Here is a 24,846-nt window from a genome sequence, read left to right as displayed (position 1 = left end):
ATGTGTGTGAGGGTGTCAGGTCTTGGAGTTACAGACAGTTGTGAGCTGCCATGTGGATGCTGGGAATCAAACTCTCATCCTCTGGAAGAGCAGTCCATGAGTGCTCTTTAACTGCTAAGCCATCTCTCCAGCTCCCTATAAAAATATTTTAAAGGTGGAGAGATACCTCAGTGGTTAAGAACACTGGCTGCTCTTCCAAAGGTCCCTAGTTGAATTCCCAGCAACCACACGGTGGCTCACAACCACCTATAATGAGATCTGGTGTCCTCTTCTGGCCTGCACATACATGCAGGCAGACTGCTGAATACATAATAAGTAAATAAGTCTTTTAAAAATATTTTAAATGCAAAAGGAAGCTAGGTGTGGTGGCTCACACTTCTAAGCCCAGAATTCAATGAAAGTTCAAAGCCATCCTGGGCTACATAGCTCCAGGCCAGTTTGAATGCTGTCTCCACCAAAATGGCTTTTTAGAGTAAGAATAAAGATGTTATGTTCACAAATACAGTAAAAGAACCTACAATGAGGCTTGAGAGAGCCCAGCAAGTAAAGATACCCACTGCCAAACCTGGTGACTGGAATCCAATCCCAGGTCCCCCACAGTGGGAAGAACCATGTTACCCTCTGACCTCCACACACATGCTATGTATGGCACAGTTATGCCTCTCCCATATACACAAAAGGAAAATTAATCTTTAAGGAATTAGTGCTCTTTATGTGTGCTCAACAATTTCTTCCTAAATCCTTTATAATAACATTAAAATATAAAATATAAAAATAAAATCACTCAAAAGACATGATCTGTGTCAGAAAAACAAACTTTATTGAAATATTTAAAGCTGGTGTGGTGGTGCACACGTTTCCTCCCAGTGCTTAGGAGACAGGTGGATCTCTGAGTCTGAGGCCTGCCTGGTCTGAAGAGTAATTTCTACGCTAACCACAGCTACAAAGCTACAAAGTGAAACCCTGTCTCAAAAAATAAAAATACCCACTGAGGAGACAGACCCACGTTCACGACCTGAAAAGCTGGATCTCACAGACTCTGTTTTCTCCAAGCTAACATACAGTCCACTGGGTTCCACTTCTTTCAGGGTGGGCTTTCATTGGTGAAATCTGAAGAGTGGGTTCCCAGATTGGTATGGGAGAGCAAGGGCTTCTAGGGGTGACTCCAGTGAGGGAGTGTGCCTGGGGTGGGGGTGGGGTGACTCTAGTGAGGGGAGTGTGCCTGGGGTGGGGGTAGGGTAGAAAAACGACCAGTGGAAGAAAATAGAAAATGTTTGCTTATGGTATATTCAGATCTTCGTGTGGAAAGAAAAAAGAGTACCATACCACTACATGCAGTAATTTGGACACATCTCAGAAACAATATGCCCTCCTCTTGCCTCCATGGGCACCCAGATATACATGCCCGTGCATGCACGCACATACACACACTCGTGCGCGCGCACACACACTCACACACACACACACACACACACACACAGAGAGAGAGAGAGAGAGAGAGAGAGAGAGAGAGAGAGAGAGAGAGAGAGAGAGATTAAAATCACCCTTCACTGGTAGAGCGCTTGCCTAGGAAGCGCAAGGCCCTGGGTTCGATCCCCAGCTCCAAAAAAAAAACCAAAAAAAAAAAAAAAAAATCACCCTTCACGAACTCTGGAACGCTTGGAAGCTAGTTACTTTGGCCCTGATGTTCCCTTTCTCACTTCAACTGTGCAAAAGTAAAGCAGATTCAAAGACCTGGGTTCAAATCTAACCTCTTAGGCCAGGCATGGTAGCGAATGTCTTTAATCCCAGCACTTAGAAAGGAGAAGCCGGTGGATTTCCTTGAGTATGAGGCCAGTAAGGTCTACATTTCTACTCCACAATCTCGTCACGTGGTCTAGCAGGGCTTTTCTGTTTCTTACAGAACAAAGATCCTAACTGTGGCCCCACATACAGGTGAGCTACAAGAGCTTCCTCGAACCCTGCTGCAGACATGTTTCTGTGGAGTGCTATTCTCCAGAGCAGGTGTGGATTCTCCTTGCCTGGATCCCACCACACCCTACCAGGGCCAGAGGAGGCAGAGCCCTGGCCCAGTGGGATCTCAGTCTGTAGTCTCCAGGTCTGCCATGGGAACTGGACAACAGCAACCAAAAACAAATTGAGGGACAGGAACCTAGCAAAGATGGGGGAGGCCATGAGCCAGGTGGGCACCCTACTACGCTGTAGAGAGGCAGCCAGTCAGCCCAAGGAGACCTCTTGCCGAAAGGGCCAACTGTAGCGATGGGAGAGCCCACACTGGGCAGGTTCAAAGGAGCTGGAGCTGCCCACTACACACAGAAAGGGGCAATCTGGCCGCCCTCCTGTGGCTAGCAGGAAGCTAAAATGTTCTCAGTTCGCTCCTCTGCTCCCTTCTGCCCTGTTCAGTTCTGGTTCTACCTGGACTCAGGAAGTCACGAGACCCACATCAGTTGGAGTCTGGAAAGTGATCCCATCTCCAGGCAAAGGAGAGGCTAGAAAAGGCCAGAACCAGACTAGGGCCCAGCGAGGCCCCAGGGCTGCCTGCAGGTTGTGGCTCATGCCCAGGTCGTAGGAGTGTTGACCCCGAGCCCACTCCCACGTGGTCTGGCCCCGAAGCAGCAGCATCCCATGGAAAAGCAGCCCAGCACCGCACAGCAGCGCACCGGCCACACACGTGTCCACCACAAAAGCTAGGGCGAACTGAGCCAGAGACACTTTGCCTGTGGGAAGAAAACAGAAAGGGTCTCAGGGAAGAGTAGTTGACTGGCCTTCCCAGACCCCAATCCTGCCCTCCTTCCACCAAAGAAACTCAGGCCTCCATTCTGCAAATTCAATTACTTAGTTACACCTGGAATCTGTGTTACATAGAAAAGTATAACATTTACCATCTGGGCCTCAGTAGGCAGCTAGCGCCTGCTGAATAATTAATTGACCTTCAGAGGCCATGAAAACACTGCTAAGTGAAAGAAGCAGGGATGGAGAGATGGCTCAGTGGTAAAGAGCACTGACTACTCTTACAGAGAGGTCCTGAGTTCAATTCCCAGCAACCACATGGTGGCTCTCAACCATCTGTAATGAGATCCAATGCCCTCCTCTGGTGTGTCTGAAGACAGCTACAGTGTACTCATATACATTAAATAAATATTAAAAAAAAAAAAAGAAGGCAGGCATGAAGGGCCATGGGTTGTGGGATATGCTTTCTTTTCTGTAAGCTGTCTTGAATGGGCAAATGCATGCACAGAAAGCACATTAGTGATGGTCAAGGCTGAGGGAATTTAGGGAGATGTGAGAGGGGCTCTTACTAGACACAGCATTTCTCTTTGGAGTGAAAATGTTTTGCAATTAGAATACAGTAAAGATTGTACTATACTATATAGTAAATATAGACATTTAGTATATTTAAAAATATACAAAAATCTACCGAGTCGTACACCTCCAACTGCCTAAAATGATGTGTCTGGAATCAATAAGAGTTCTTGGTCTGAGGAAATGACTCACTTAGTAAACTGTTTGCCTTGTAAGCATGAGGCTCTAAGCTCAGATCCATAAGACCCACATAAAAGTCAGGATGTGGTGACATATGCCTGTAATTCTGGCAGTAATTGGATGGGAAGAGGACACAGGGGTATCTGGAGCCTATCAGCTAGCTGGCCTGGCCTAGTTGGCAAAGTTCCAGGCCAATGAGTTACTGCCCCAAACACTCGAACAGAAGGTGGAAGGTGCCCAAGATTGTCTTCTGACCTTCATAAGTGTGCGAGCCCGCGCGCGCGCACACACACACACACACACACACACACACACACACACACACGCACGCACGCACACACACACACCATGGCAGAAGTGTTATGCAAAAAAATACTAAGGGTTAGAGAAAATAGACCACTAATTTTTTTTTCTTTTTTTCGGAGCTGGGGACCGAACCCAGGGCCTTGCGCTTCAGGGCCTTGCGCTTGCTAGGCAAGAGCTCTACCACTGAGCTAAATCCCCAGCCCCTAGACTTCACTATTTTGATAAAAGAGAACATTCACCCAGAAGAGACTCTCCTAGGAGACAGTGGTGATGGTTTGGCAGTTTGTGGAACAGCAGACGTCTATGCAGTGGGAACCTGAAGGGAAGAGCTCCCATAACAGCAGGGCCTGCAGAGTGAGAGAAGAGGTTCCCTACACTCGATACAAGAAGGTAGAGATGGGATATCAAAGGCTGAGCTGTGGGTGATGCCACAGGCAAAACTGTGCAGAATGTGGCACTGGAAGCATCTGAACCTGCGAGGTCCCTAAAGCAAGAAGAGAGCTGGACTTTTCTAGCCTGGCTTGTGCCACCCTAGGAGGAAAGGCAGGGCGGAGACCAGGAGAATGGCAGCTATATATAAGCCTGTTCAAGTCCTTTGAAAGGAGAAGGCAAAGTAAGAAGGGGTAGGGGAACCCCCAAGAACACCAATGAAGAGAGCTGGAGCACAGGAACAGGAGTAGACAAAATAAGCAGAGGCCTCCAGATAGGGGACACCAGCTTTCAAAAGCCCTCCCACGCCTGTGGGAGAGTTGAACACAAGAACATTGTTGTTCTTTTGTTTTTGAGCCAAAAATAGCTCAGGCTCATCTATAGCTCCATATGTAACCCAGGTTACCCACAGACTCCCAATGCTCCTGTCAACCTGGGTTTCACATGGAGAATAAGATGAACCAGGGCATGGACGTGGCATTGTGTATTCTACTAGCTCTCAGCAGCCAGGGGAGGGAGGTTGAGCTAGGATGCTTGAGATGTTGGCAGGAGAGAGGCGGAAATGAAAGGCTGTAGGCTAGCTAGACCGGAGCAGTAAAGACGGGAAAGGCAAGATGAATAGTGACCCATTCTGGGTTCTGACAGGAAGTGGGTGCAGATGTGAGAGCTGAGGGAGTGAAAACGCAGGCCGAGAAATGGAAGCCAGAAGTGAGCACATGTCTGTAGGCCCAGTATTTGGAGAGCTGAGGATGCAGATTATGAGTTCAAGGCCAGCCTAGGCTACGCAGCAAGACTGTATAGAAAGCAAGGAAAGAAGGAAGAAAATAGAGAAGAAAGGAAGAGAGGATATCCAAGCAAGCCTTCTGAGCATGGGCAGTGCTGCTGGCAGTTGGTGCTCTTGGTTTCAACAGATCCTGGGGCTGAGGGGCTGTGAGCCCAAATCAGTATCTAGGGACAGTGAAGTAAGCTATAACTTCAGGAAAGAACCCAGCCTTGGAAAACACAGAACCACCGAGAAGAGCGCTAGTGCATGTATGTGTGTGTGTGTGCATGTGTGTGTGTGGGGGGGCTATTTGGGACAGAGGTAGGGTTCAACAAGATGAGGAGGCATGGTGATTTCTCAGGATGGCCAAGGAGGCTGCAGACAAAATTAATAGAAGTAATGGAAAGGTCAGGAGGAAGGGTTCAGGAAGCAAAGCCTGGAGTGTTCTGGCCAGAGGGACAAAGAATGCGCAAATCCATGGGACTTGGATCTTGGGAGGTGTCTGAGGAAAGAGGAGTACTCAACAATCCAGAACCCAGGAACTCAATCAAGTCTCCTCCCAATTCCCAAAGGGAAGCTTCCCTGCCTGTAACCCCACTGGCTCCCCACTGCCCCATCCAATCAGACCCATCTCTCACCCCAGCATTTATGGCTTTCAAGTTCTGACCCACCATTCTATTCTCTCTGTGTCCATGGGACTGCTTTCCTTCCTTTCAGGGTTTGTGTATATGCAATGGTACTTATTCCCTCCGTGTGTGTGTGTGTGTGTGTGTGTGTGTGTGTGTGTGTGTGAGAGAGAGAGAGAGAGAGAGAGAGAGAGAGAGAGAGAGAGAGAGAGAGAGTATTTGGACCATTAGGTCCATCTCCCCTAAGATAACCTTCTAGTATCCCAACAACCCATGGGCTCTCAAATGAGCCTTTCTTCCTCTGTAGTAAACCCTGGGTCCTTCTTGATTCTGGGGACCAGAACTCTGTTCTTCCCTTGGAGCACTGGATAAAGTACAGTACTTCATACTCAGCTAGGGACCAGGCTTCCCTCTCTCCTTAAATGGCCTTGCCTGGGTCCCCAAAGCATTGGCCAAGAGAACCAGCTGGACAGCACACTCCCACAGGAAGGGGCCTTGCTACCCAGCCCAGTGCAAGGGTCTCTGGCTCCCAGAAAGTTCAGAAAGCTCCCCACCTGTGAGTAGCATGAGCCAGGGCAACAGCAGGAGAGCCACTGTGTAGAGGGCTGAGTGGGCCTGCAGCAAGGCTGACAGGGCAGGGCTCAGCAGCACTGAGATGTGGAGCAGGACACCAGCAGCGTGAAGCAGGAGGCACAGAAAGGGCCGGTAATTATGGAAGCCCACACAGCGGCCCAATAGGCGACAGTGGTGGTCACGACGTAGGATACACACACGGCAGGCAGAGCAGTGCCCACTACGTGGTGGCACCTGGCTTTGGCACTGGTAACAGTAACTGCAGGGAGTGGGGGCGGGGACACAGGTCAGTGCCTCCAATAGCTCTCAAAGCCCCAGACCATGCCCAACCTCAGCCTCAGAGACCATCTTGGGAAAGCAATAACAGTCACTGCCTTTGCCAGGCACCTCCAACTAGTGTACCTCCTGTGACATGCCCATTGAAAAGCAACGTTTTCAAAGGCTTACAAGTACTTCCACCACTAACATCTCTTTCTCCCTCTCCACTCCAGTCACTGACCTTGTGGTTCTGGAATATTCTGGGCATACAGTGGCTTCTGCCTTTTCTTGTTCTGCTTCTCTCTTCCAGAAACCAGTTCAAAATTTCCCAAGTGGTTCACTCCACCACCTCAATGCTTTGTGCAAATGCCCAAGTGACTTCCACTTTGGCCACTTATTTCAGTTTTTAGTTGCAAATGGATAAGTTAGTCAATATATTTGCAGATGCTATGGCTTTTTAGTAAAATGTAAATTAATCAAGTTAATTAACAGATCCATCACCTAAAAGCCTTGTGCTGAAAACTGACCATCTATTTAAAACTGAAATTTTGTGCTGGGGAGATGGCTCAGTGGTTAAAGGCATTTGCTGCACAGGACTGATGACCTGTTCACTCTTCTGAACCCACGTGGTAGGAGAGAACCAACTCCTGAAAGTTGTCCTCCGCCTTCCACCTGTGTGCCTTGGCATGGGTGCCCGGACTCCAACACACATCGTGTATACAAGACAAAAATAATAAAAAATAACTGAAATTTGCCCTTCTTGCCTTCTTTACCCTGCTCTATTTTTTGTTTCCGTATTATCATCCTTTACCATCTATTTTATGCAATTTGCTTTTTTATTGGCAGATAATAATACTGCCCCTTCCTCACTGAAATTAACTCCATGAGGTCGGGCACCTGTTTTCACTTGAGTCCTCAGACCAGTACCTGCTCAATATCTGAATGAATAAGTAGCGGATGCCAGGTTCTAAAGGAGTTCTACGGCACTAACAACCCGGATGCTAACATCATCTGGTTTCTGACACCTCAAGTTCTGGGGTCTCTCTTGGTTCCAACGCCCCCCAAAACCCGCTTCTGCCCGGGGGCTCCCAAGTCCGACACTCACGCCCAGCCCTGGCCCAGGCCGCGGCCAGCCAGCATCACTCCTCGAATGCTGGGATCCGAACGCAGGAAGAGCCCCATGTTGCCCAGCAGATTGAGCAGCTGATAAGCAGCCAGCGCCAGTTGCAAGGCCCGGGCGAGTGGTTCCAGAGGGGGCGGCCCAGGCCCCAGTACCATCACGTAAGTCAGCTCCAGGACCACGACGGCGGCCCACAGCGCGGTGAACACCACTGGCATCCGCGCGGGGGCTCCTTCTGTGCCCCGAGCTGCCCAGGGTTCCCCCATGGTCCGATCCACCGGCTTTCGGATAGCTGGGATCCCACTGCTTCCGTATTGGGGAGGGCATAGCAGCGGACTGATGTCTGTCGCGACCAATAGGAGCTCCTCAGGGGTGCGTAGCGCTCCAGACTTACAGGGAGGGGCCACGTATACAGAGAAGTGATTGGCTAACTGACTAGATGTTCGAAATCCGGTTGGTGCCGGCGCCCAGGTGTCAAAAAGAAGCCGTCGCCGAGCAGGGGCCGCCCCCCTGGTGTGGCTTGCTGCCACTCCGAGAGGATTGAGTTGCAGCCCCCGGGGCGTCGGGGTTTCCCGGCTCAGCACATTCTCCCTTCACTGCTCTACAGCCACCCCGGTATTAATAGACCTGGCTGGCCCTATTATCTGGCCCCGAGCCCTTCCCAATGCTCGGGTGTCTCCATCACCCTAGAAAACTCCCCAAACAACTTGCTGCCTTGGTGTTATAGACTGTGAAATAGAAATAGGTGTCTGTTTCTCACGTGCAATGCTTAAAAGGGACAAACTCAGGTCCAAGGGGCAGCCTTTAGGATGGCCTGCAGCCACCACTTAGACTCCACTTTCTAGATGAGGAAACAGACAAAGTCCACGACTGTCCCAGGACCACACAGCAAGCTAACAACAGAGCTGAAATGCGAACCTGCTATCTAGGCCAGTAGTCACCCCAGCATCCCCCGCGATTCCGCAATCTTTCAATCTCTTCTCTGGTCCAGACCCAACCTCCCTCGCCCCCTATCTGGTCCCACCCACCTCCCCCATATTTAGTATGAACCCGATCTGGGGCTGAACCGGGCAGTACTTAACCCAGCCTGAGCGTGCAGGAGCTCGCCCAGTGGAGCAGAGCCGAGCCAAGAGCCTGAGCAAGATGATGATGGTTATGCAGCCCGAGGGTCTGGGGGCCGGGGAGGGGCCCTTCTCTGGTGGCGGGGGCGGTGAGTACATGGAACAGGAGGAAGACTGGGACCGCGACTTGCTGTTGGATCCTGCCTGGGAGAAACAGCAGCGGAAAGTGAGTGCTCACCCAATTCCCAAAGGCAAAAACTGAGGCTGGGAGGGCAGGTAGTTCTTCCCGGGCATCTGGGCAGATCAAGAACAGAACCTTCATGTAATCTAAACTACAACTCCCCAAACAGGCAGCTATCTGCTGTCCTCAAAGATTAGAAGAAAGGCTGAAAGTTCTCATGGGGGATTTAGGATGTCAAGGACACTGGGAAGTCCCTCAGTGATGCCAGGACTCCTTTAAGCCTCTTGCCCCTCTTATGCTGGTGAAAGTGGGTGTTGGACAAGGTCCAAGAGACCTAACTTGTTCTTGGGTGGGAGGCGAGGGCTTCTCAGGAAGTTATGCTCCTCTACACACCCACCCTTTTCTCCAGTTAAGTATCCCTAGACCCCATCCTGAGGAGAACATGCCAGACACACAACCAGTGGATTTGGGGTATAGGAGAGAAGAACCATCTATATTCTTTCCTGTCCTTTACTATGTCTTCTGCTCAGGGTGAGGCCCACAGTCCCTCTACTGGCTTGACAGACAACTGAGGAAACTGAGGCCCAGAAAAGGGCAGAGCTAGAGCAGCCTGTTATATACTGTGAGGAAGAAAAGAATGCCCCCATCCAAGGGTTTTTGTTCCTTGCCCCACCCCACTCTTTCCCAAGATACCCCTCCCGGTCTTAGAAGCCCTGAGTCTGCTGAAAAGGCCAGAAGGTCAGGAGGAGGGGAGCCCCGGGTCCCCTTACCAGTAACTTAACCCAGGCTCCCACATGGACACTTGTGCTGAGGCAGCGCCTCTGTAGGAGCTCAAAAGGGCCATGTGGGCAGCTGTTGCCCAGGCCCAGCCTTGTAGGGCACTGCCCCCCTCCTTCCCTGGATTATTTTCACCCCTAGCTCCCCGACTGAGGGAGTAGGACACCTGGGATGCCTGAAGAGAAAATTAGTCCATCTGAACTGAGGAACTTTTAAGGACCTGCAGGCCAGGCTTAGGGTGGGTATCATGAACCCATTGGACTTGCCTTCTGCCAACCGTGCGTGCTTTCAGGAAAGTAGAGGACTTTGCAGGACCTGAGGACCCCCCCCCCCCCAGGATTTACAATCAGATCATTTCCGCTGTGTTAGATGACAGGAGCTGACTGTAGCGGTAGCAATGAGAAGCCTGAGCTGAATGGAAATAGGCCTGGGATGATCCACCCTCCCCCATCCCCCTCTCCCATCCCCCTCCCTCCTCCCCCTGCACCTGTCTCCCAGCATGGCTGTAGTCCTGAGTTTCTGCAATCCCTCGGGTGATGTCATCCCTGCCCCTGGCTCCAGCTGCCATTGGCTCCTCAACAACCCTTGTCCTACGCCCAGCCATCCATTCCTCTCCCAGATCAAAGTCTGTGTGTTCTTACCATGACATCTGTCAGTCTTATTCTTGCCTTTGTCATTTAAAACATCAGAACCATCCTTTCATGCCAGTTTCTAGCCATCCACGTCCATCAACAATGTCCACCACTAACCCAAGTCCACCATTAATCCATCAATAGAACGGGGTAGATGCTGTGAAAGCCAGTTAACGTGCCCTGTGGATGGATGGGTGGGTTTTTCTTCCTAGTTCCACATTATCTCACACCTGTAACACCTTTGCCGTACAGCAGGTACCCCCCTGCCCCATCCATTCCTGCTCCTGCACACTTCCTCATTCACCGGTGACCCCAATAGCTATGATTTCCAGCTTTGGAACACTCTGTTCTCCCCTGATACCTGAGTCCTCTTCAGCTGACAGTAGTAAAAAAGTGGTTCATAAGCATTTCTAGGCTTTTTTAAGGTCTCACGTACCCCAAGATGTTCTTGAGTTTGCCATGTAACCAAGGATGACCTTAAACTTCTGATCCTCAGCTTCCTCTTTTTAAAAAAAATTTTTATGAGATTTACTGATTTTATTTTATGTGTGTTTTGCCTGCATATATGCATGTGTGTTACATCCATGTTTGGTGCCTGAGGAGCTCAGAATAGGGTATCAGATTCCCTGGCCCTGGAGTTATAGGTGGTAATTGATGCTGGGAATCGAACCTGGGTCTTCTGCAAGAGCAACACGTCTTCTTAGTCACTGAGCAATCTCTCCAGCCCTTTCTCCACTTTCTAAGTGGAGGGTGCAGATATGCACTACCACATCAGGTTTTAAGTGATGATGGGAGCCAAGCCAGGGCTTCTAGTGTACTAGACAGCCAGTCCGCCAACCCAGCTACATGTCAGAATTCCCACTGAAGATTTATTTGTACTTATGTGTATGTACATGGCAGTCCATGGAGACCAGAAGAGGGTGTCAGATCTCCAGAGTTGGAGTTACAAGCAGTTATAAGCCTCCTGACATGGGAGCTGGGAATCCAATCTGGGCAATCTTTCCACTGCTCAAGCCCCATAAATAGGCCATAAGAAGTCTGGAATCAGAATGATACAAATGCAACCCCCACCTCCTCGTTCCCACCCCCATCCCTCTCTATGCCTTGTATCCATCCCATCTTCTCATTTTTCCCTTCTGTTCTGACAACCATCGTCCCTGCTCTGCAACCAGAGTGAGCCTTTAAATGTTCTAGACTACATTTGGGAGACAGAGGCAGGCAGATCTCTGTCAATTGACCTGTTCCACACAATGAGTTCCAGGGTAGCCAGGGCTCCATGGAGAAGCTTGTCTCAAAAATAATTAATTAAGTTCTGATGCCTCCCTCTTGCCCGAAGCTTTGCCAACCCTCTGTAGCTCTCAGGATCAAATTCAAACTCCCTGGCTTAGCACCCAGGATCAGGCATGACCTGGCCCCTTCCACCCCTCCGGTCTGTCTCTCGCCACCGATAGCCCAACAACCCCAGCTTCATTCCAGCAGTGCCACAGTGCAGTCCCATAAACAGAACAACCGTTTCTCACTGCACATTTCCCCTTGCGTCTGCCCCTGCCTGGCATGCCCGCCCTTGTCTGTCCTTCCCGATCCCGTACAAGCTCCTGCTCTTCCATCACTGCTCTGATCGAACACTAGCCGACATCGAGAAAGTTCTGCCTAGTTGAAACAGTCCTGCTCCACCCCACACTCCTCTGCATGTTTCTGTCAGTATACCTCAGAGACCAGCATGACTCTGATTGGCTGTGGACTCCTTCAGGGCAGGGCTACATCGTATTGAAGCTCACACTTGGCACTGAGGATGCAGCTCAGTTGCTAATAAAGTTTTGACTTAGTTTAGCGTGAGTGAAGACCTAGCTTGGATCCCTAGCAGCAAATAAACTGGGTGTGGTGGTGGTGCATGTCTGTAATCCCAGGACTCTGGAGATGGAGACAGAAGGGTCAGAAGTTCATTGTCACCACTAGCTACACGAAACCCTGGGATACATAAGTCTCCGTCTTAAACAAAAACAAAAACAAAAACAAAAACAAAAACAAAAACAAAAACCTCTCCTTTTCCACCCCCCTCACCAAGTTGCCTACCCCCCACCAATTGTAGTCTCGGGGCATCCAGACTCCAGTATCTGAAGCAACTGTGGTAATATGAATGCAATCTCTGTGCTTGGTCCCTATTGACTGAGAACCCACTTATACCCCACCCCCTTGTGACAGAAGCTCATCAAGTTCTCTTAGCTATGACAGCTATCTGGTATTTATAGCATCTGGTATTTATAGCATCCTCTTCTACTCCAGATCCCAGCACACCTGGAAATCTGGCTGAGGAGAGAATTCCAATTGGCTTCGAGGCTACCTCTTAGGAGCCTCTGTTTTGTGGTGGAAGGAATGATCTGAATTCCAGGATCCTTCCAGGTCAGAGGAAGAATGACCAGAGACATAGAGTCTGACTCCCTGCCCCTCATTTGGATGAGTATGGAAAGCTAGGGACAGAGAGGTCAAGGGCTGGCCTTAGATCATGGAGAGGGATGGCAGCTGGGATTGGGGTCCAGATGTGGACTCCATCAAGGATCCAAAACCAGTAGTAGTGCTCAGGGTTGAAGACCTGGGAGGTTGGCAAGTGTTGTGTGTAGTCACAGAACTCCCCCATTCCCAACAGACACAGCCGTACCCCAATCCTCTTGTCTCAGGTGGAAGCTGAGGCTGTAGGGAAGGGGATCATGTGGATTGCAGTACCTGACAGGCATCAACAGGTCACTGCTGTGAGACCCTGTGGGGATATTGAGGTGCTTAATGGATCGTTCTGAAGCAACAGACTGTTGATCAGCGGTGCAGTGCCTTTCTGTCCAGAGTCTCCCCAGCAGGTGATTGCCACTTCTCATCCAGATGTGCTTCCCTTGAGGATCTCTCAGTGTAGAGAGCATATCTCTAGGCTGCTTGGACCTCAGGGAACTCCACACTTGGAAGTGTGTTAATGTTTCCTAGTCCCATCTCCAGTGATTAAGACTAGATAAAGCTGGAGTGCTGATACAGGGAGGTCCCAAATCCAAAATGGTACCCACAGATGCTCCAGGGCCATTTCTCTTCTGTCAAGAGAACTAAAACTCTAGGTAGGAAAGGAGTAGAGGATACACAGAAGTCAGTGGCCAAACCAGGATTTATATTCAGGGCCTTGGATTCTCAGACCTCTCCTAACAGAGCAGCTAGGTCTGTATGTGCCAGACCCAGTCACAGGCATCCCTGTCCCTAGTCCTCCAGTCCAATCACTGTCCTCTGTCCCCAGACCTTCACTGCATGGTGCAACTCCCATCTGCGCAAGGCAGGCACACAGATCGAGAACATTGAAGAGGACTTCCGCAATGGCCTGAAGCTCATGCTGCTCCTGGAGGTCATTTCTGGTGAGGGCGTACAGCAGTGGTCAGGGAAATCTGGAGACCTATGGGAATGGTGGCAGCCAGAAGGGACTTGTATTGGAGAAGGGAGAGCTTGGGAACAGCATTTTTAAGTTTTAAATTTTAATTTATTATTTATTTATTGCTAAGAATCAAATTCAGAGCTGCAGTCAGGCTAGACAAACACTCTACTACTGAGGTACATATCCCAGGCTTCCTCTCATGACCTTTGACCCTTGCCCACTCCTTATATTCTCAGGAGAGAGGCTGCCCAGGCCAGACAAAGGCAAGATGCGCTTCCACAAAATCGCCAATGTCAACAAAGCCCTGGACTTCATTGCCAGCAAAGGAGTTAAGCTAGTGTCCATCGGTGCTGAAGGTGAGGAGGGGACAAGAGTGGTCTTGACAAAGACTCAGAGGAGTCAAGGGGTTCCTTCTCTATACAAGACCAGTGGAGACAATTATTCCTGACTGTCAGAAGCAAATGTACCCAAAATGCTAGCCCAGCACCTGGTACCTAGGAGGTCCAAGAAATAATTCTAAACTAACACTCACTGACCGCTGTGTGCGTCTTAGGTATTTACTTACGAGCTACCAGGTCTTGGGTGGGACACAAGGGTCGGGAGGCTGAGGCTGGACACAAAGGCCTGGAGTCCAACCCTGACCCCTCTCCCTGGCAGAAATTGTTGACGGGAACCTGAAGATGACCCTGGGCATGATCTGGACCATCATCCTCCGCTTTGCCATTCAGGACATCTCTGTAGAAGGTGAGAAGAGGAGCCATGTGGAGGGGGCCGGATGAGACCCTTTTCTGCTTTCCCAGCTAACACTTCTGCCCCTTTGCCACCCAGAGACCTCAGCCAAAGAAGGCTTGCTTCTCTGGTGTCAGCGGAAAACAGCACCATACCGCAATGTCAACGTACAGAACTTCCATACCAGGTCTGTTCGATGGCCTCAAGGGGGAACAGTGAGCAGCCCTGGTCTGTGAGGGGCAGGCTGGCCTCATCCCAAAGCTCAGCAGTTGGAGGGGCTCTGGTTCAGTTCTTGGAACAGCTTCTGAAACGAGGACTCAGGGTATCTTGAAGTGAATGAGAAAGAACTAGGGGGTTGCAGAATACTTCCAGGACAAGGAGCAGTTGTGACATCCTTGGAAATATATTTCAGCCAGAAAAGACGTGGAGACCCTACACATCTAGAAATTGTTCTGATTTGAGCCCTAGGAATGGGACAGGGTCATGAGGAGCTGGGAGAAGCCGACCGGGGCGAGGTGGGGGTGGGCAAAGGAATTTGCACTTGACTGGGTCTCACAGAAAAAGCTGTCCTGCGGGAGTGCTTCTAGGCTGAGGGTGGGGCATGGCCTCAGCCTGAACTGGAGTCTGACAACCCTTTTTCTCTGTCCAGCTGGAAGGATGGCCTGGCCCTCTGTGCTCTCATCCACCGCCACCGGCCAGATCTCATTGACTATGCCAAGCTTCGCAAGGTGGGCCTCCATAACTCACAGAGCCAACTCTAAAGTCTCTGCCTTCCGCTGACCTTTCACCTTTCTGCCTCATGCCTATCTAGGATGACCCCATTGGAAACCTGAACACTGCCTTTGAGGTGGCAGAGAAATACCTGGACATCCCTAAGATGCTGGATGCAGAAGGTAGGTCAATGAATGAGAGCAGCGTTCAGAACTCACTTGACCCAGTCCCGCCTCGGCACAGTGCTCTGCAGCCCCCTCCTCCTGTGATATTTACTCCTCCCACCTCTGACTCTATCCCGAGCCTTCTTTTCAAGATCCTATGTTTCTTAAGACAGAACCTCATGTAGCTCAGGCTGGCCTTGAACTCCTGCCTGTACTGCCTCCACCACACCCAAGTGCTGTAATTATAGACATGTACTCCAATGTTTCATGCCATCATTCCTCTTCTCCATGAGCTTTCCACTACACTCCTCCTGCCCACCCTCTCCTGGCTTTCCTCTATGGGATAGATCTGCTCTGTCTCATATCCAAGCCCCCTGATTATCCAGGACAATATTGGTTCCCATGACTGGAAGCTTCTCTGGGGCACATTCTGCCTGTGGACCCTGGGCCCATGCAATGCTCAGTCAACGAAGCAGCTATATTTTCTGAGTAATTGCTGATGGTACACTAGATGCCTGTGTACCACAGAGAGCTGCTTTCAGCCTCCACCCCACCCCCAAGGAAATCATAAGACTTAGGGAAAAGGCAGAGAGACTCAGTTATAGACTGACTGGGAGCACCAGGCACTGTGCACTGATTCTTCATGAGGGGCTCAGCGGCTGCACACTCCCGCATGGTCTCACACCAGGCCCTGGGGTGATCTTAGAGGGCTTTCCATCATTCTGTCATTCTGAGGGTCTTCTCTGCATGGAGGGGAGAGTCTTGAGTTCATTCCCCACTCTGGGTTTGGTCAACATACACATTAGAAGAGAAGAGTTGGGGATGTAGCTAAGTGGCAGAACACTTACTATCATGAGAAAAGCCCTGGGTTTGATTCCCAGTGCCTCAAAACAAACAAATGAACAAACAAATAAACGCCACTTTGCTGTCTTCCCCCAGATATTGTGAACACCCCCAAACCAGATGAGAAAGCCATCATGACCTATGTTTCCTGCTTCTACCATGCATTTGCTGGGGCTGAGCAGGTAAAGGAGGGCCTCACTGCTGCCCCACTGAGTGCCTTGCTGTTTAGGTAGGGCCCAGTGGCCCAACCTCGGTGTTAGCCCAACATTTGGAGGTGCCAAGGTATATAACTGGGAGGGAGGGCCACTGTCTCAGTTGTAGACCATGGATTTTCAGGGAACCTTTGTCCTGAGAGCTTCCTCTTACCTTAAAGATGTACTTACCTGTCCTTGATGTGTACATGGGCCAGGTTTTTAAGGACTTTGCAGAGGGAGGAAGGATGGTGTGTCTGGGGTAGCTGACCTAAGCCCCCTTGCTGTCTCCACTACAGGCAGAGACTGCTGCCAACAGGATCTGCAAGGTCTTAGCTGTGAACCAGGAAAACGAGAAGCTGATGGAGGAGTATGAGAAACTGGCTAGTGAGGTGAGGCTAGGGCCAGAGAGGCCCTTCCTACTGTGCTCCTCATCTATCCCCGCTGACCCTCCCAATTCTTCTAACCAACCTCTGCCGTGAGTCTAAGAGTCTCCTTCCAGCTTCTCTCTGGCCCTGCCTCCCCACCATCTCCTGCCCTTCTGTCAACCAAACTCACCCGGTCATTGCTCATTCACTCCCAGATTCCTCCCCTTGTATTTACACAGCCACATGTTGGCCCCTGGACTCAGAGATTGCCTGGAACTGGAATGTGGCTCAGGAGTAGAGTGCTTGTCTAGACTATGGGAGACCCTAGACTCAATCTCCACACCTCTTAACCCACCACACACACACACACACACACACACACACACACGCACACACACACGTATCCTGTTCTTTCTCTGACTAGTAAGGACAGACTACCCTGTTCTGTGCTCCCCAGTTTTGAAAGTCCCCTCCATGTATTTGAGGCCTGACCCTCTGGCCACAGTCTATATGTGGAGTGGAGCTGGGCCGGCCAGGTGTGAAGGTCAGCTCAGAACTCTCTGCCTTGCTCTGATCCTGGCAGCTGTTGGAGTGGATCCGCCGCACTGTCCCATGGCTAGAGAACCGAGTGGGTGAACCCAGCATGAGTGCCATGCAGCGCAAGCTGGAGGACTTCCGCGACTACAGGCGCCTGCACAAGCCTCCCCGTGTGCAGGAGAAGTGCCAGCTGGAGATCAACTTCAACACGCTGCAGACCAAGCTGCGCCTGAGCCACCGACCTGCTTTCATGCCCTCAGAGGGCAAGCTGGTTTCGGTGAGCTAGGCTAGGCGTGATGATGTTCTAGCTTTGCCCATATGTCCTGGGTGACCTTGGGTTCTTGATCCTCATCTGTATAATGGGTGAACCATGATGGAGGCCATCTTTGTTTTCCACACAGGACATAGCCAATGCGTGGCGGGGACTGGAGCAGGTGGAGAAGGGCTATGAGGACTGGCTGCTTTCAGAGATCAGGCGTCTGCAGAGGCTTCAGCACCTGGCTGAGAAGTTCCAGCAGAAGGCTTCCCTGCATGAAGCTTGGACCCGGGGTAGGTTTATTTCATGGAGCTAGACTCTTTCCTGGGACAAAATGTTCAGGACATAAGCAGATGCTCTGCAGGGAACTGGACACAAATTTCTCTCCCCCTACCCCCACTTCAGAAATTGTCCTGCTATAGAGTTAGTGCTGACTACTTGGGATTCACTATGTAGACCACGCAGAGATTCACCTGTTTCTGCCTCTTAAGTGCTGGGACTAAAGACATGAGCTACCGAACCTGGCTGGAAATCAGATTTTTCATTCCATCCTGACTTGCTGCTATGCAATCTGGGCTCCTCTTGGGACTAGTTTTTTTTTTTTTTTTTTTTTTTTTTTTTTTTTTTGGTTCTTTTTTTTGGAGCTGGGGACCGAACCCAGGGCCTTGCGCTTCCTAGGTAAGTGCTCTACCACTGAGCTAAATCCCCCGGGACTAGTTTTTGTTATCTATAAACTTAACCTCCCTCTGCACAGGCTCTGGTCCTCTGTACTCCTCTCTACTAATTTGTCACTTAGCTTCTGTATACGAAATAGGTGTCCAAAGATAAGCCTGTCCCCAATCTCAACATCACCGTCATATTCCAAGTCTATTGATACAGAATACTTTATGAGACATATATATCATTCTCCATCACCCACTCGGAAGCCTGTCAGAGATTTCAGTCCTACAAAAGAATGAGTCCTTGGGGCTGGAAAAATGGCTCAGTAGTTAAGAGATTTGACTGCTCTTGCAAAAGACCTGGATTCAATTCCCAGCACCTAGATGGTCACTCACAGCCACCTGTAACTCTAGTTCCAGGGCATCCAGAAACTCCTCTAGTCTCCTTATGCACCAGACATGTACCTATTGCACACGTGTATGTGTGTGTGCGTGTGTGTGTGTGTGTGTGTGTGTAGACAAAACATTCATACACATAAAAATAAAAAGAATGACTCCTTTTTTAAAAAGATTTATTTTATTTTATTTATGAGTACACTGTAGCTGTCTTCAGACACACCAGAAGAGGGCATCAGATCCCATTACAGATGGTTGTGAGCCACCATGTGTCTGGGAATTGAACTCAGGACCTCTGGAAAAGCAGTCAGTGCTCTTAACCGCTGAGCCATCTCTCCAGCCCAAGAATGGCTCCTTAAAAACCAATCTGTTCTATTAAAATACATGAACAGGGGCTGGGGATTTAGCTCAGTGGTAGAGCGCTTACCTAGGAAGCGCAAGGCCCTGGGTTCGGTCCCCAGCTCCGGAAAAAAAAAAAAAAAAAAAAACATGAACAAGCATTCATGATGGATTATGGCATAGTGAATAACAATAGTTTGGACATTAAAAAAAAGACTTATTTATTCATTTAATGTATATGAGTACACTGTAGCTGTCTTCAGACACACCAGAAGAGGGCATCAGATCTCATTACAGATGGATGTGAGACACCATGTGGTGGCTGGGAATTGACTCAGGACCTCTGGAAGAGCAGTCAGTGTTCTTAACCACTGAGCCATCATCTCTCCAGCCCTAGTTTGGATATTTTTGTAAGAATTTCTTAGGGGTTGGGGATTTAGCTCAGCGGTAGAGCGCTTGCCTAGCGAGCGCAAGGCCCTGGGTTCAGTCCCCAGCTCCGGAAAAAAAAGAAAAAAAAATAATTTCTTAAGTTATGGTGGCATACTCAGATAACCCCAGCATGGGGAAAAAGAGGCAGATCTTTGAGTTTGAGGCCAGCCTGGTCTATATAGTGAGTTCCAGGACAGCCAGTAGAGAGAACCTGCTCAAAAACAAACAAATAAAAAAAGAATTTTTGAAACTTACAGCTTAGGTGACCCTGGGGCAATCTCTGAATATTTCTACCTGTCACCTCCTGTAAGGAAGGCAGGCCTCTAATGAGGTATTCCTACCACTGTTGGATGAGGATGATGCTCTCTATTTGTAAAATTATACTTATCATTTATCATTTACTTATAAAGCAATTTCACACACAAATGCTTTTACATTTATCATTCATTCATACATGAGGGTCTGCCATCCACCAAGTTGTCTGTCAGGCACTGTGCCAGGTGCTGGTGTGCAAATGAAGCCAGGTCAAAAGATTGAGGGGTCCACATAGGCAGGGTGGTGATGGTATGGCAGAGGCTGGCAGATCTCTGAGTTCAAGGTCAGCCTGGTTAAAATAGCAAGCTCCAGTTCTCCAGGACTACATAGAGAGACCCATCTCAAACCAAGCAGCCAACCAAACCACAATGTAAATAACAAACCAAAAACTAATAATGGGGGTGGGGGGCAATATCAAAAATTCCTTGTAGCAAAGGTCATCCTAGCTGGTGCTGGGTCAGGGAACACTGACATCATCAGTAAGCAAAGCCAAAGATCAGGCTGGCATCTCAGGGTAACCTAACACTCCAGCTGTGGCGGCCTCTGGGTGGCAAAACCCTGCTTTCTTCCGGAGCAGGCAAAGAGGAAATGTTAAACCAGCATGACTACGAGTCAGCTTCGCTGCAGGAGGTGCGTGCGCTCTTGCGACGTCATGAGGCCTTTGAGAGCGACTTGGCTGCACATCAAGACCGGGTGGAACACATTGCAGCCCTGGCCCAGGAACTCAAGTAGGCGTGGCCAGAGACCCTGCCCCAGCCCCTCCTCATTGAGCCCCGCCCTTCTCTGTCAGACCCTTGGTAAACAAGTGATTGCATCCTGTTTCCTCTCACACCCTTACTTGCTTACGCCCTTCCTGAAAAGGCCATCCCCAGCTCCTTACCCACTTTGCTGCCTTTACAGTTATCCATTGGCACTCATCTGTCCCACTCCATGTGAAGACCTGCCCCCCCACAACCAGGAAACCCCTTCACCTCAGGATATTAGCCCATCACCCCAGTCAGCCTTGGCTTCACCATCCACAACCTCAAGTTTCCCTTCTCCCACAATCCTGCTTCTGTAATACCAGGAGCCACATCGGGACACTATCAGGGACTAGAGCTGAGGGTCCTGGGTGCCAGTCTTCCTGAAGCAACACAGAGACCCCTGGAAGAATAGCTCCTCTGCCCCATGCCCCACCCGTGTTCTGGTGGCACTCCTGCACCCTCACCTTGCCTTGGGTTCCACCAGGGTCTGCCTCTACACTCATTCCCCTTTTGCCTATCAGTGAGCTGGACTACCATGAGGCAGCCTCGGTGAATAGCCGCTGCCAAGCCATCTGCGACCAGTGGGATAACTTGGGTACACTGACCCAGAAGAGGAGGGATGCACTAGAGGTGGGCAGGAGGGCCAGGGAACTGAGGGCAGGGTGATGAGGCCAGCAAGCTGGAAAGGATCTGATCTATGATCCCTCTGGCCTCTAGAGAATGGAGAAGCTCCTGGAAACCATTGACCAGCTGCAGCTGGAGTTTGCTCGGCGGGCAGCGCCCTTCAACAACTGGCTGGATGGGGCTATTGAGGACCTGCAGGATGTGTGGCTAGTGCACTCTGTAGAAGAGACGCAGGTCAGTGAAGGCATTAAAGGGGGGAAAGGCACTGGATGTGATGAGAGGAAAACTGGTCTCACTCACATCCCATCGGCCAAACCTTTGGGTTCCTGGATAATACAAGTAGGAAGTAGGAAAAAAAAAACAACAAAAAACAAACAAAAAAAAACCCAAACCAAACAGCCCAGTTATAGAGTGCTGGGTGCGAGGCAGGAGGCATAGGCTTTTGGACCAGTCCTGAACCAACTACTAGGTGTCCTAGCTCTCTGTTCTGCCCCCTCTGTTGCCTGGGATAAATGGGTGTTCTGACTGATTCTTCCTGTTTTCCCTAGAGCCTGCTAACAGCACATGAACAGTTCAAGGCAACGTTGCCTGAGGCGGATCGAGAGCGAGGTGCCATCCTGGGCATTCAAGGAGAGATTCAGAAGATCTGTCAGACGTATGGACTGCGGCCAAAGTCTGGCAACCCCTACATCACCCTCAGCTCGCAGGACATCAACAATAAGTGGGACACGGTGAGTGCTAATAGCTGCCTCGTGTGGCTCCCCACTTGTTCTCGCACACTTGAATCAGTGAGGTCTCTGACGTCCCAAAATATGGGGAACAAAGCCCACCTCCATCCATCTGGGGCCCGCCACAGAGTCCATGTGGCCTCGGATAAGCCTCCAACATTATTCCTCTGTCAAGACTGACAAACATATAGAGCATTGTTTGCATACCACCCACCAGCCGACCTCTATGTCATGGGCCCCATTTTACAGATGAGGAACCTGGAGCCATTTGCCTCAGAGTTCTATCCACACATCCCATTTTGGCTCATGAGAACAATAACTGAGGTTTGAGGGTCTGAAGGCTATTTTGCCGCAGCACCATCTCCTGGCCCCCACGGTTGGCTTTGGTATGACCACTTCTCCTTCCCAGGTCAGAAAGCTGGTACCCAGCCGTGACCAGACACTGCAGGAGGAGCTGGCCCGGCAGCAGGTGAATGAGAGGCTCCGGCGACAGTTTGCAGCCCAGGCCAATGCCATAGGACCCTGGATCCAGGGAAAGGTGGAGGTAAGGGCTTGGAGAGCTAGGCCAACTCAGGGATTGGGGTGAGCCCACTGGGAGTTGTGAGTTCTTATCCTGCCTGGGTACCCTTGCAGGAAGTAGGGCGGCTGGCAGCTGGGCTGGCTGGCTCTCTGGAGGAGCAGATGGCAGGTCTGCGACAGCAGGAGCAGAACATCATCAATTACAAGAGCAACATCGACCGGCTGGAGGGTGACCACCAGCTGCTGCAGGAGGGCCTAGTCTTTGACAACAAGCACACGGTCTACAGCATGGAGGTGGGGTCTCACCCTTGGGAGAAAGGGAAGGGAAGGCTGACCCGATCACAGCTGGATAGAGCCTGTCTGTCCCAGGAGGGTAACCAAATCAGTCTGGCCATCTTTTACAATGTCCCAATGTTACAATGTCCCAATGTTACAATGTCCCAATGTTACAGTGTCCCAATGTTACCATGTTACAATGGCAATTTGGCTATCCTGCAATAGAAAGTGACTTGTCTGGGCTAGGTGTGGTGATGCACATCTCTTATGCCATCACTTGAGATGCTCCAGGATCAGGTCATTCCCAGCTGTGTAGGAAGTTCAAGGTCAGCTTGGGCTTTATGATGCAAGGAGGGAAGGAGGGAGAAAAGAGACCTGTTCAAAGTAACAAAGCAGTCTAAACTCAGGATTGGCCAAGCTGGCCAACCAATACTTAATCAAATTTTAAGATAGAAAGGGATGCTTACAGTCACTTAAGTGAACATTGAGGTAGGTTTAAGAGGTCCAATAAGGGGAAGGATTTGCCCAATGCCACATAGTAGATTAAGAGTACAGTTAACTAGACAGCCAGGTACAGTGGTCCATGTCTTTAATCACGGCATTTGGGAGGTAAAGGCAGGTGGATCTCCATGACTTTGAGGCCAGTCTAATCTACAGAGAGAGTTCCAGGCCTGCCAGGGCTACATAGAGATCCTGTCTCCAAACAAACAGAAAAAGGAGTAGAACTGGAGTAAGAACCAAGGCCTGGCCATTCACTGACTGCCCTCTCGATTCCTAGCACATCCGTGTGGGCTGGGAGCAGCTGCTCACCTCCATTGCCCGCACCATCAATGAGGTGGAGAACCAGGTACTGACCCGAGATGCCAAGGGCCTGAGCCAGGAACAGCTCAACGAGTTCCGGGCATCTTTCAACCACTTTGACCGGGTCAGTGGGGGCTAAGCCCTGTGGGCTAAGAGACTTGGGGACTGGTGGAATTTGGAGACCAAGCCTGATATCTGTTTGCTGTCAACAGAAGCGGAATGGGATGATGGAACCTGATGATTTCCGAGCTTGCCTCATCTCCATGGGCTATGATCTGGTGAGTCCGGTGACCACGTCAAAAGTATCATCAGGGGGTGGGGATTTAGCTCAGTGGTAGAGCACTTACCTAGGAAGCGCAAGGCCCTGGGTTCAGTCCCCAGCTCCGAAAAAAAGAACCAAAAAAAAAAAAAAAGTATCATCAGATCCCTTCCTTCTGCCCAGCCCCCTCTAAATACAAACTATCTTCTCTGCTTATCACACCCATAAAAAAAGGCTATCAAAGACACTGAGAGGTAAATTAACTTGTCCTATGTGACTTCAAGGTCTTCACTTGGACCATTTTTCCCCTCTAAGAAACAATGCTAAGTTATAAAGTATCAGAACCAGGAAGCAAGAGGAGGGATTGCTACAGGCAGACTGCATACTTCTGTCTGCCTAGCATGAAGGACTCCCTAAAGTCAAGCTGACTGATGTCTTGGGTAGAAGAGGGTAACTTGTCACCCAGGCGATGTAAGTCAAGTACAAAAAAATCTCCAGGAAGGGACATGAGGAGCAAGACCTCTTGCCTTTAGCACGTATGGACACAGTGCCTGACCTCTATCTTTGCAGGGAGAGGTGGAGTTTGCTCGGATCATGACCATGGTGGACCCCAATGCAGCTGGGGTCGTGACCTTCCAAGCCTTCATTGACTTCATGACCCGAGAGACTGCAGAGACAGACACAGCTGAACAAGTTGTAGCCTCCTTCAAAATCCTAGCAGGAGACAAGGTGACTCTCACTCAGTGGAGGGGCTGGAAGGCTAGGACATGATCCAAGAGCTATGGGCCCTTAATGTCTCCTCTCTTCTAGAACTACATTACCCCAGAAGAGCTGCGGAGGGAGCTCCCAGCCGAGCAGGCTGAGTACTGCATCCGTCGGATGGCACCCTACAAAGGATCGGGGGCTCCGTCCGGGGCCCTGGACTACGTGGCTTTCTCTAGTGCCCTCTACGGAGAGAGTGACCTCTGACATTCTTAGTGGAGAAGAGGAGAGGGCACTTCCTGTGGTGGATTCCACTGTCCCTCAGAGCAAGGGCTTCAAATCATCCAGCACCAACCACATTTCTGAATAAAGATCGGGTTGTGGGCCTCTCCCATCTGCTTTTGATTCTTCTTCTTCTTCTCCTTTTTTAAAGATTTATTTGTTTATTTGTTTATTTATTTATTTATTTATTTATTTATTTAGTGTATTCGAGTACATTGTCATTGTCTTCAGACACACCAGAAGAGGGCGTCAGATCCTATTATAGATGGCTGTGAGCCACCAATGTGGTTGCTGGGAATTGAACTCAGGACCTTTGGAAGCTCTTAACCTCTGAGCCATCTCTCCAGTCATCCCCGAACCCCACTT

At 50.1% G+C, this 24,846-nt stretch overlaps 2 protein-coding genes across 3 annotated transcripts; one reads left to right on the top strand and one right to left on the bottom strand.

Annotated features, from left to right (window-relative positions):
- Positions 1–797: 797 nt before the first annotated feature.
- Positions 798–7,902, bottom strand: Zdhhc24 (zinc finger, DHHC-type containing 24). 2 transcript variants are annotated; one of them, NM_001039100.1, is made up of 3 exons: positions 7,544–7,844; positions 6,162–6,439; positions 1,737–2,717 (listed from the first exon to the last, which is right to left on the bottom strand). In NM_001039100.1, the coding sequence occupies exons 1-3, from the start codon at positions 7,822–7,824 to the stop codon at positions 2,422–2,424; spliced, it is 855 nt and encodes a 284-aa protein (NP_001034189.1). In that variant the 5' UTR covers positions 7,825–7,844; the 3' UTR covers positions 1,737–2,421. The 2 variants fall into 2 exon arrangements, with proteins under 2 accessions (XP_063142894.1, NP_001034189.1); XM_063286824.1 differs by lacking the exon at positions 6,162–6,439 and having other exon boundaries at positions 798–2,717; positions 7,544–7,902.
- Positions 7,903–8,663: 761 nt separating this feature from the next.
- Actn3 (actinin alpha 3) lies at positions 8,664–24,592 on the top strand. Its single transcript, NM_133424.2, has 21 exons — positions 8,664–8,845; positions 13,478–13,592; positions 13,846–13,965; positions 14,267–14,353; positions 14,438–14,525; positions 14,988–15,066; positions 15,150–15,231; positions 16,153–16,238; positions 16,547–16,639; positions 17,199–17,429; positions 17,554–17,701; positions 20,124–20,274; positions 20,811–20,919; positions 21,007–21,147; positions 21,462–21,644; positions 22,051–22,185; positions 22,275–22,454; positions 23,215–23,361; positions 23,450–23,515; positions 24,067–24,225; positions 24,307–24,592. Exons 1-21 carry the CDS (start codon positions 8,702–8,704, stop codon positions 24,463–24,465), a joined length of 2,703 nt encoding a protein of 900 aa, NP_596915.1. The 5' UTR covers positions 8,664–8,701; the 3' UTR covers positions 24,466–24,592.
- Positions 24,593–24,846: the final 254 nt, after the last annotated feature.

This window comes from Rattus norvegicus, chromosome 1, assembly GCF_036323735.1.
Source record: "Rattus norvegicus strain BN/NHsdMcwi chromosome 1, GRCr8, whole genome shotgun sequence".
NCBI classification, from domain to species: domain Eukaryota; kingdom Metazoa; phylum Chordata; class Mammalia; order Rodentia; family Muridae; genus Rattus; species Rattus norvegicus.
The sequence above is the reverse complement of the archived record's forward strand: the minus strand, read 5'-3'. Positions and strand labels throughout refer to the sequence as shown.

Excerpts from the sequence above, each read along its gene's own strand:
- Actn3 (NM_133424.2), top strand. The coding sequence starts at position 8,702 with ATGATGATGGTTATGCAGCCCGAGGGTCTGGGGGCCGGGGAGGGGCCC. Across the intron at positions 13,593-13,845 it reads GCTCCTGGAGGTCATTTCTG|GAGAGAGGCTGCCCAGGCCA; the intron begins GTGAGGGCGTAC and ends TTATATTCTCAG. Across the intron at positions 20,920-21,006 it reads AGAGGAGGGATGCACTAGAG|AGAATGGAGAAGCTCCTGGA; the intron begins GTGGGCAGGAGG and ends TCTGGCCTCTAG.
- Zdhhc24 (NM_001039100.1), bottom strand. The coding sequence starts at position 7,824 with ATGGGGGAACCCTGGGCAGCTCGGGGCACAGAAGGAGCCCCCGCGCGG. Across the intron at positions 6,440-7,543 it reads GGCCTGGGCCAGGGCTGGGC|TTACTGTTACCAGTGCCAAA; the intron begins GTGAGTGTCGGA and ends CACTCCCTGCAG. Across the intron at positions 2,718-6,161 it reads CTGGCTCATGCTACTCACAG|GCAAAGTGTCTCTGGCTCAG; the intron begins GTGGGGAGCTTT and ends TTCTTCCCACAG.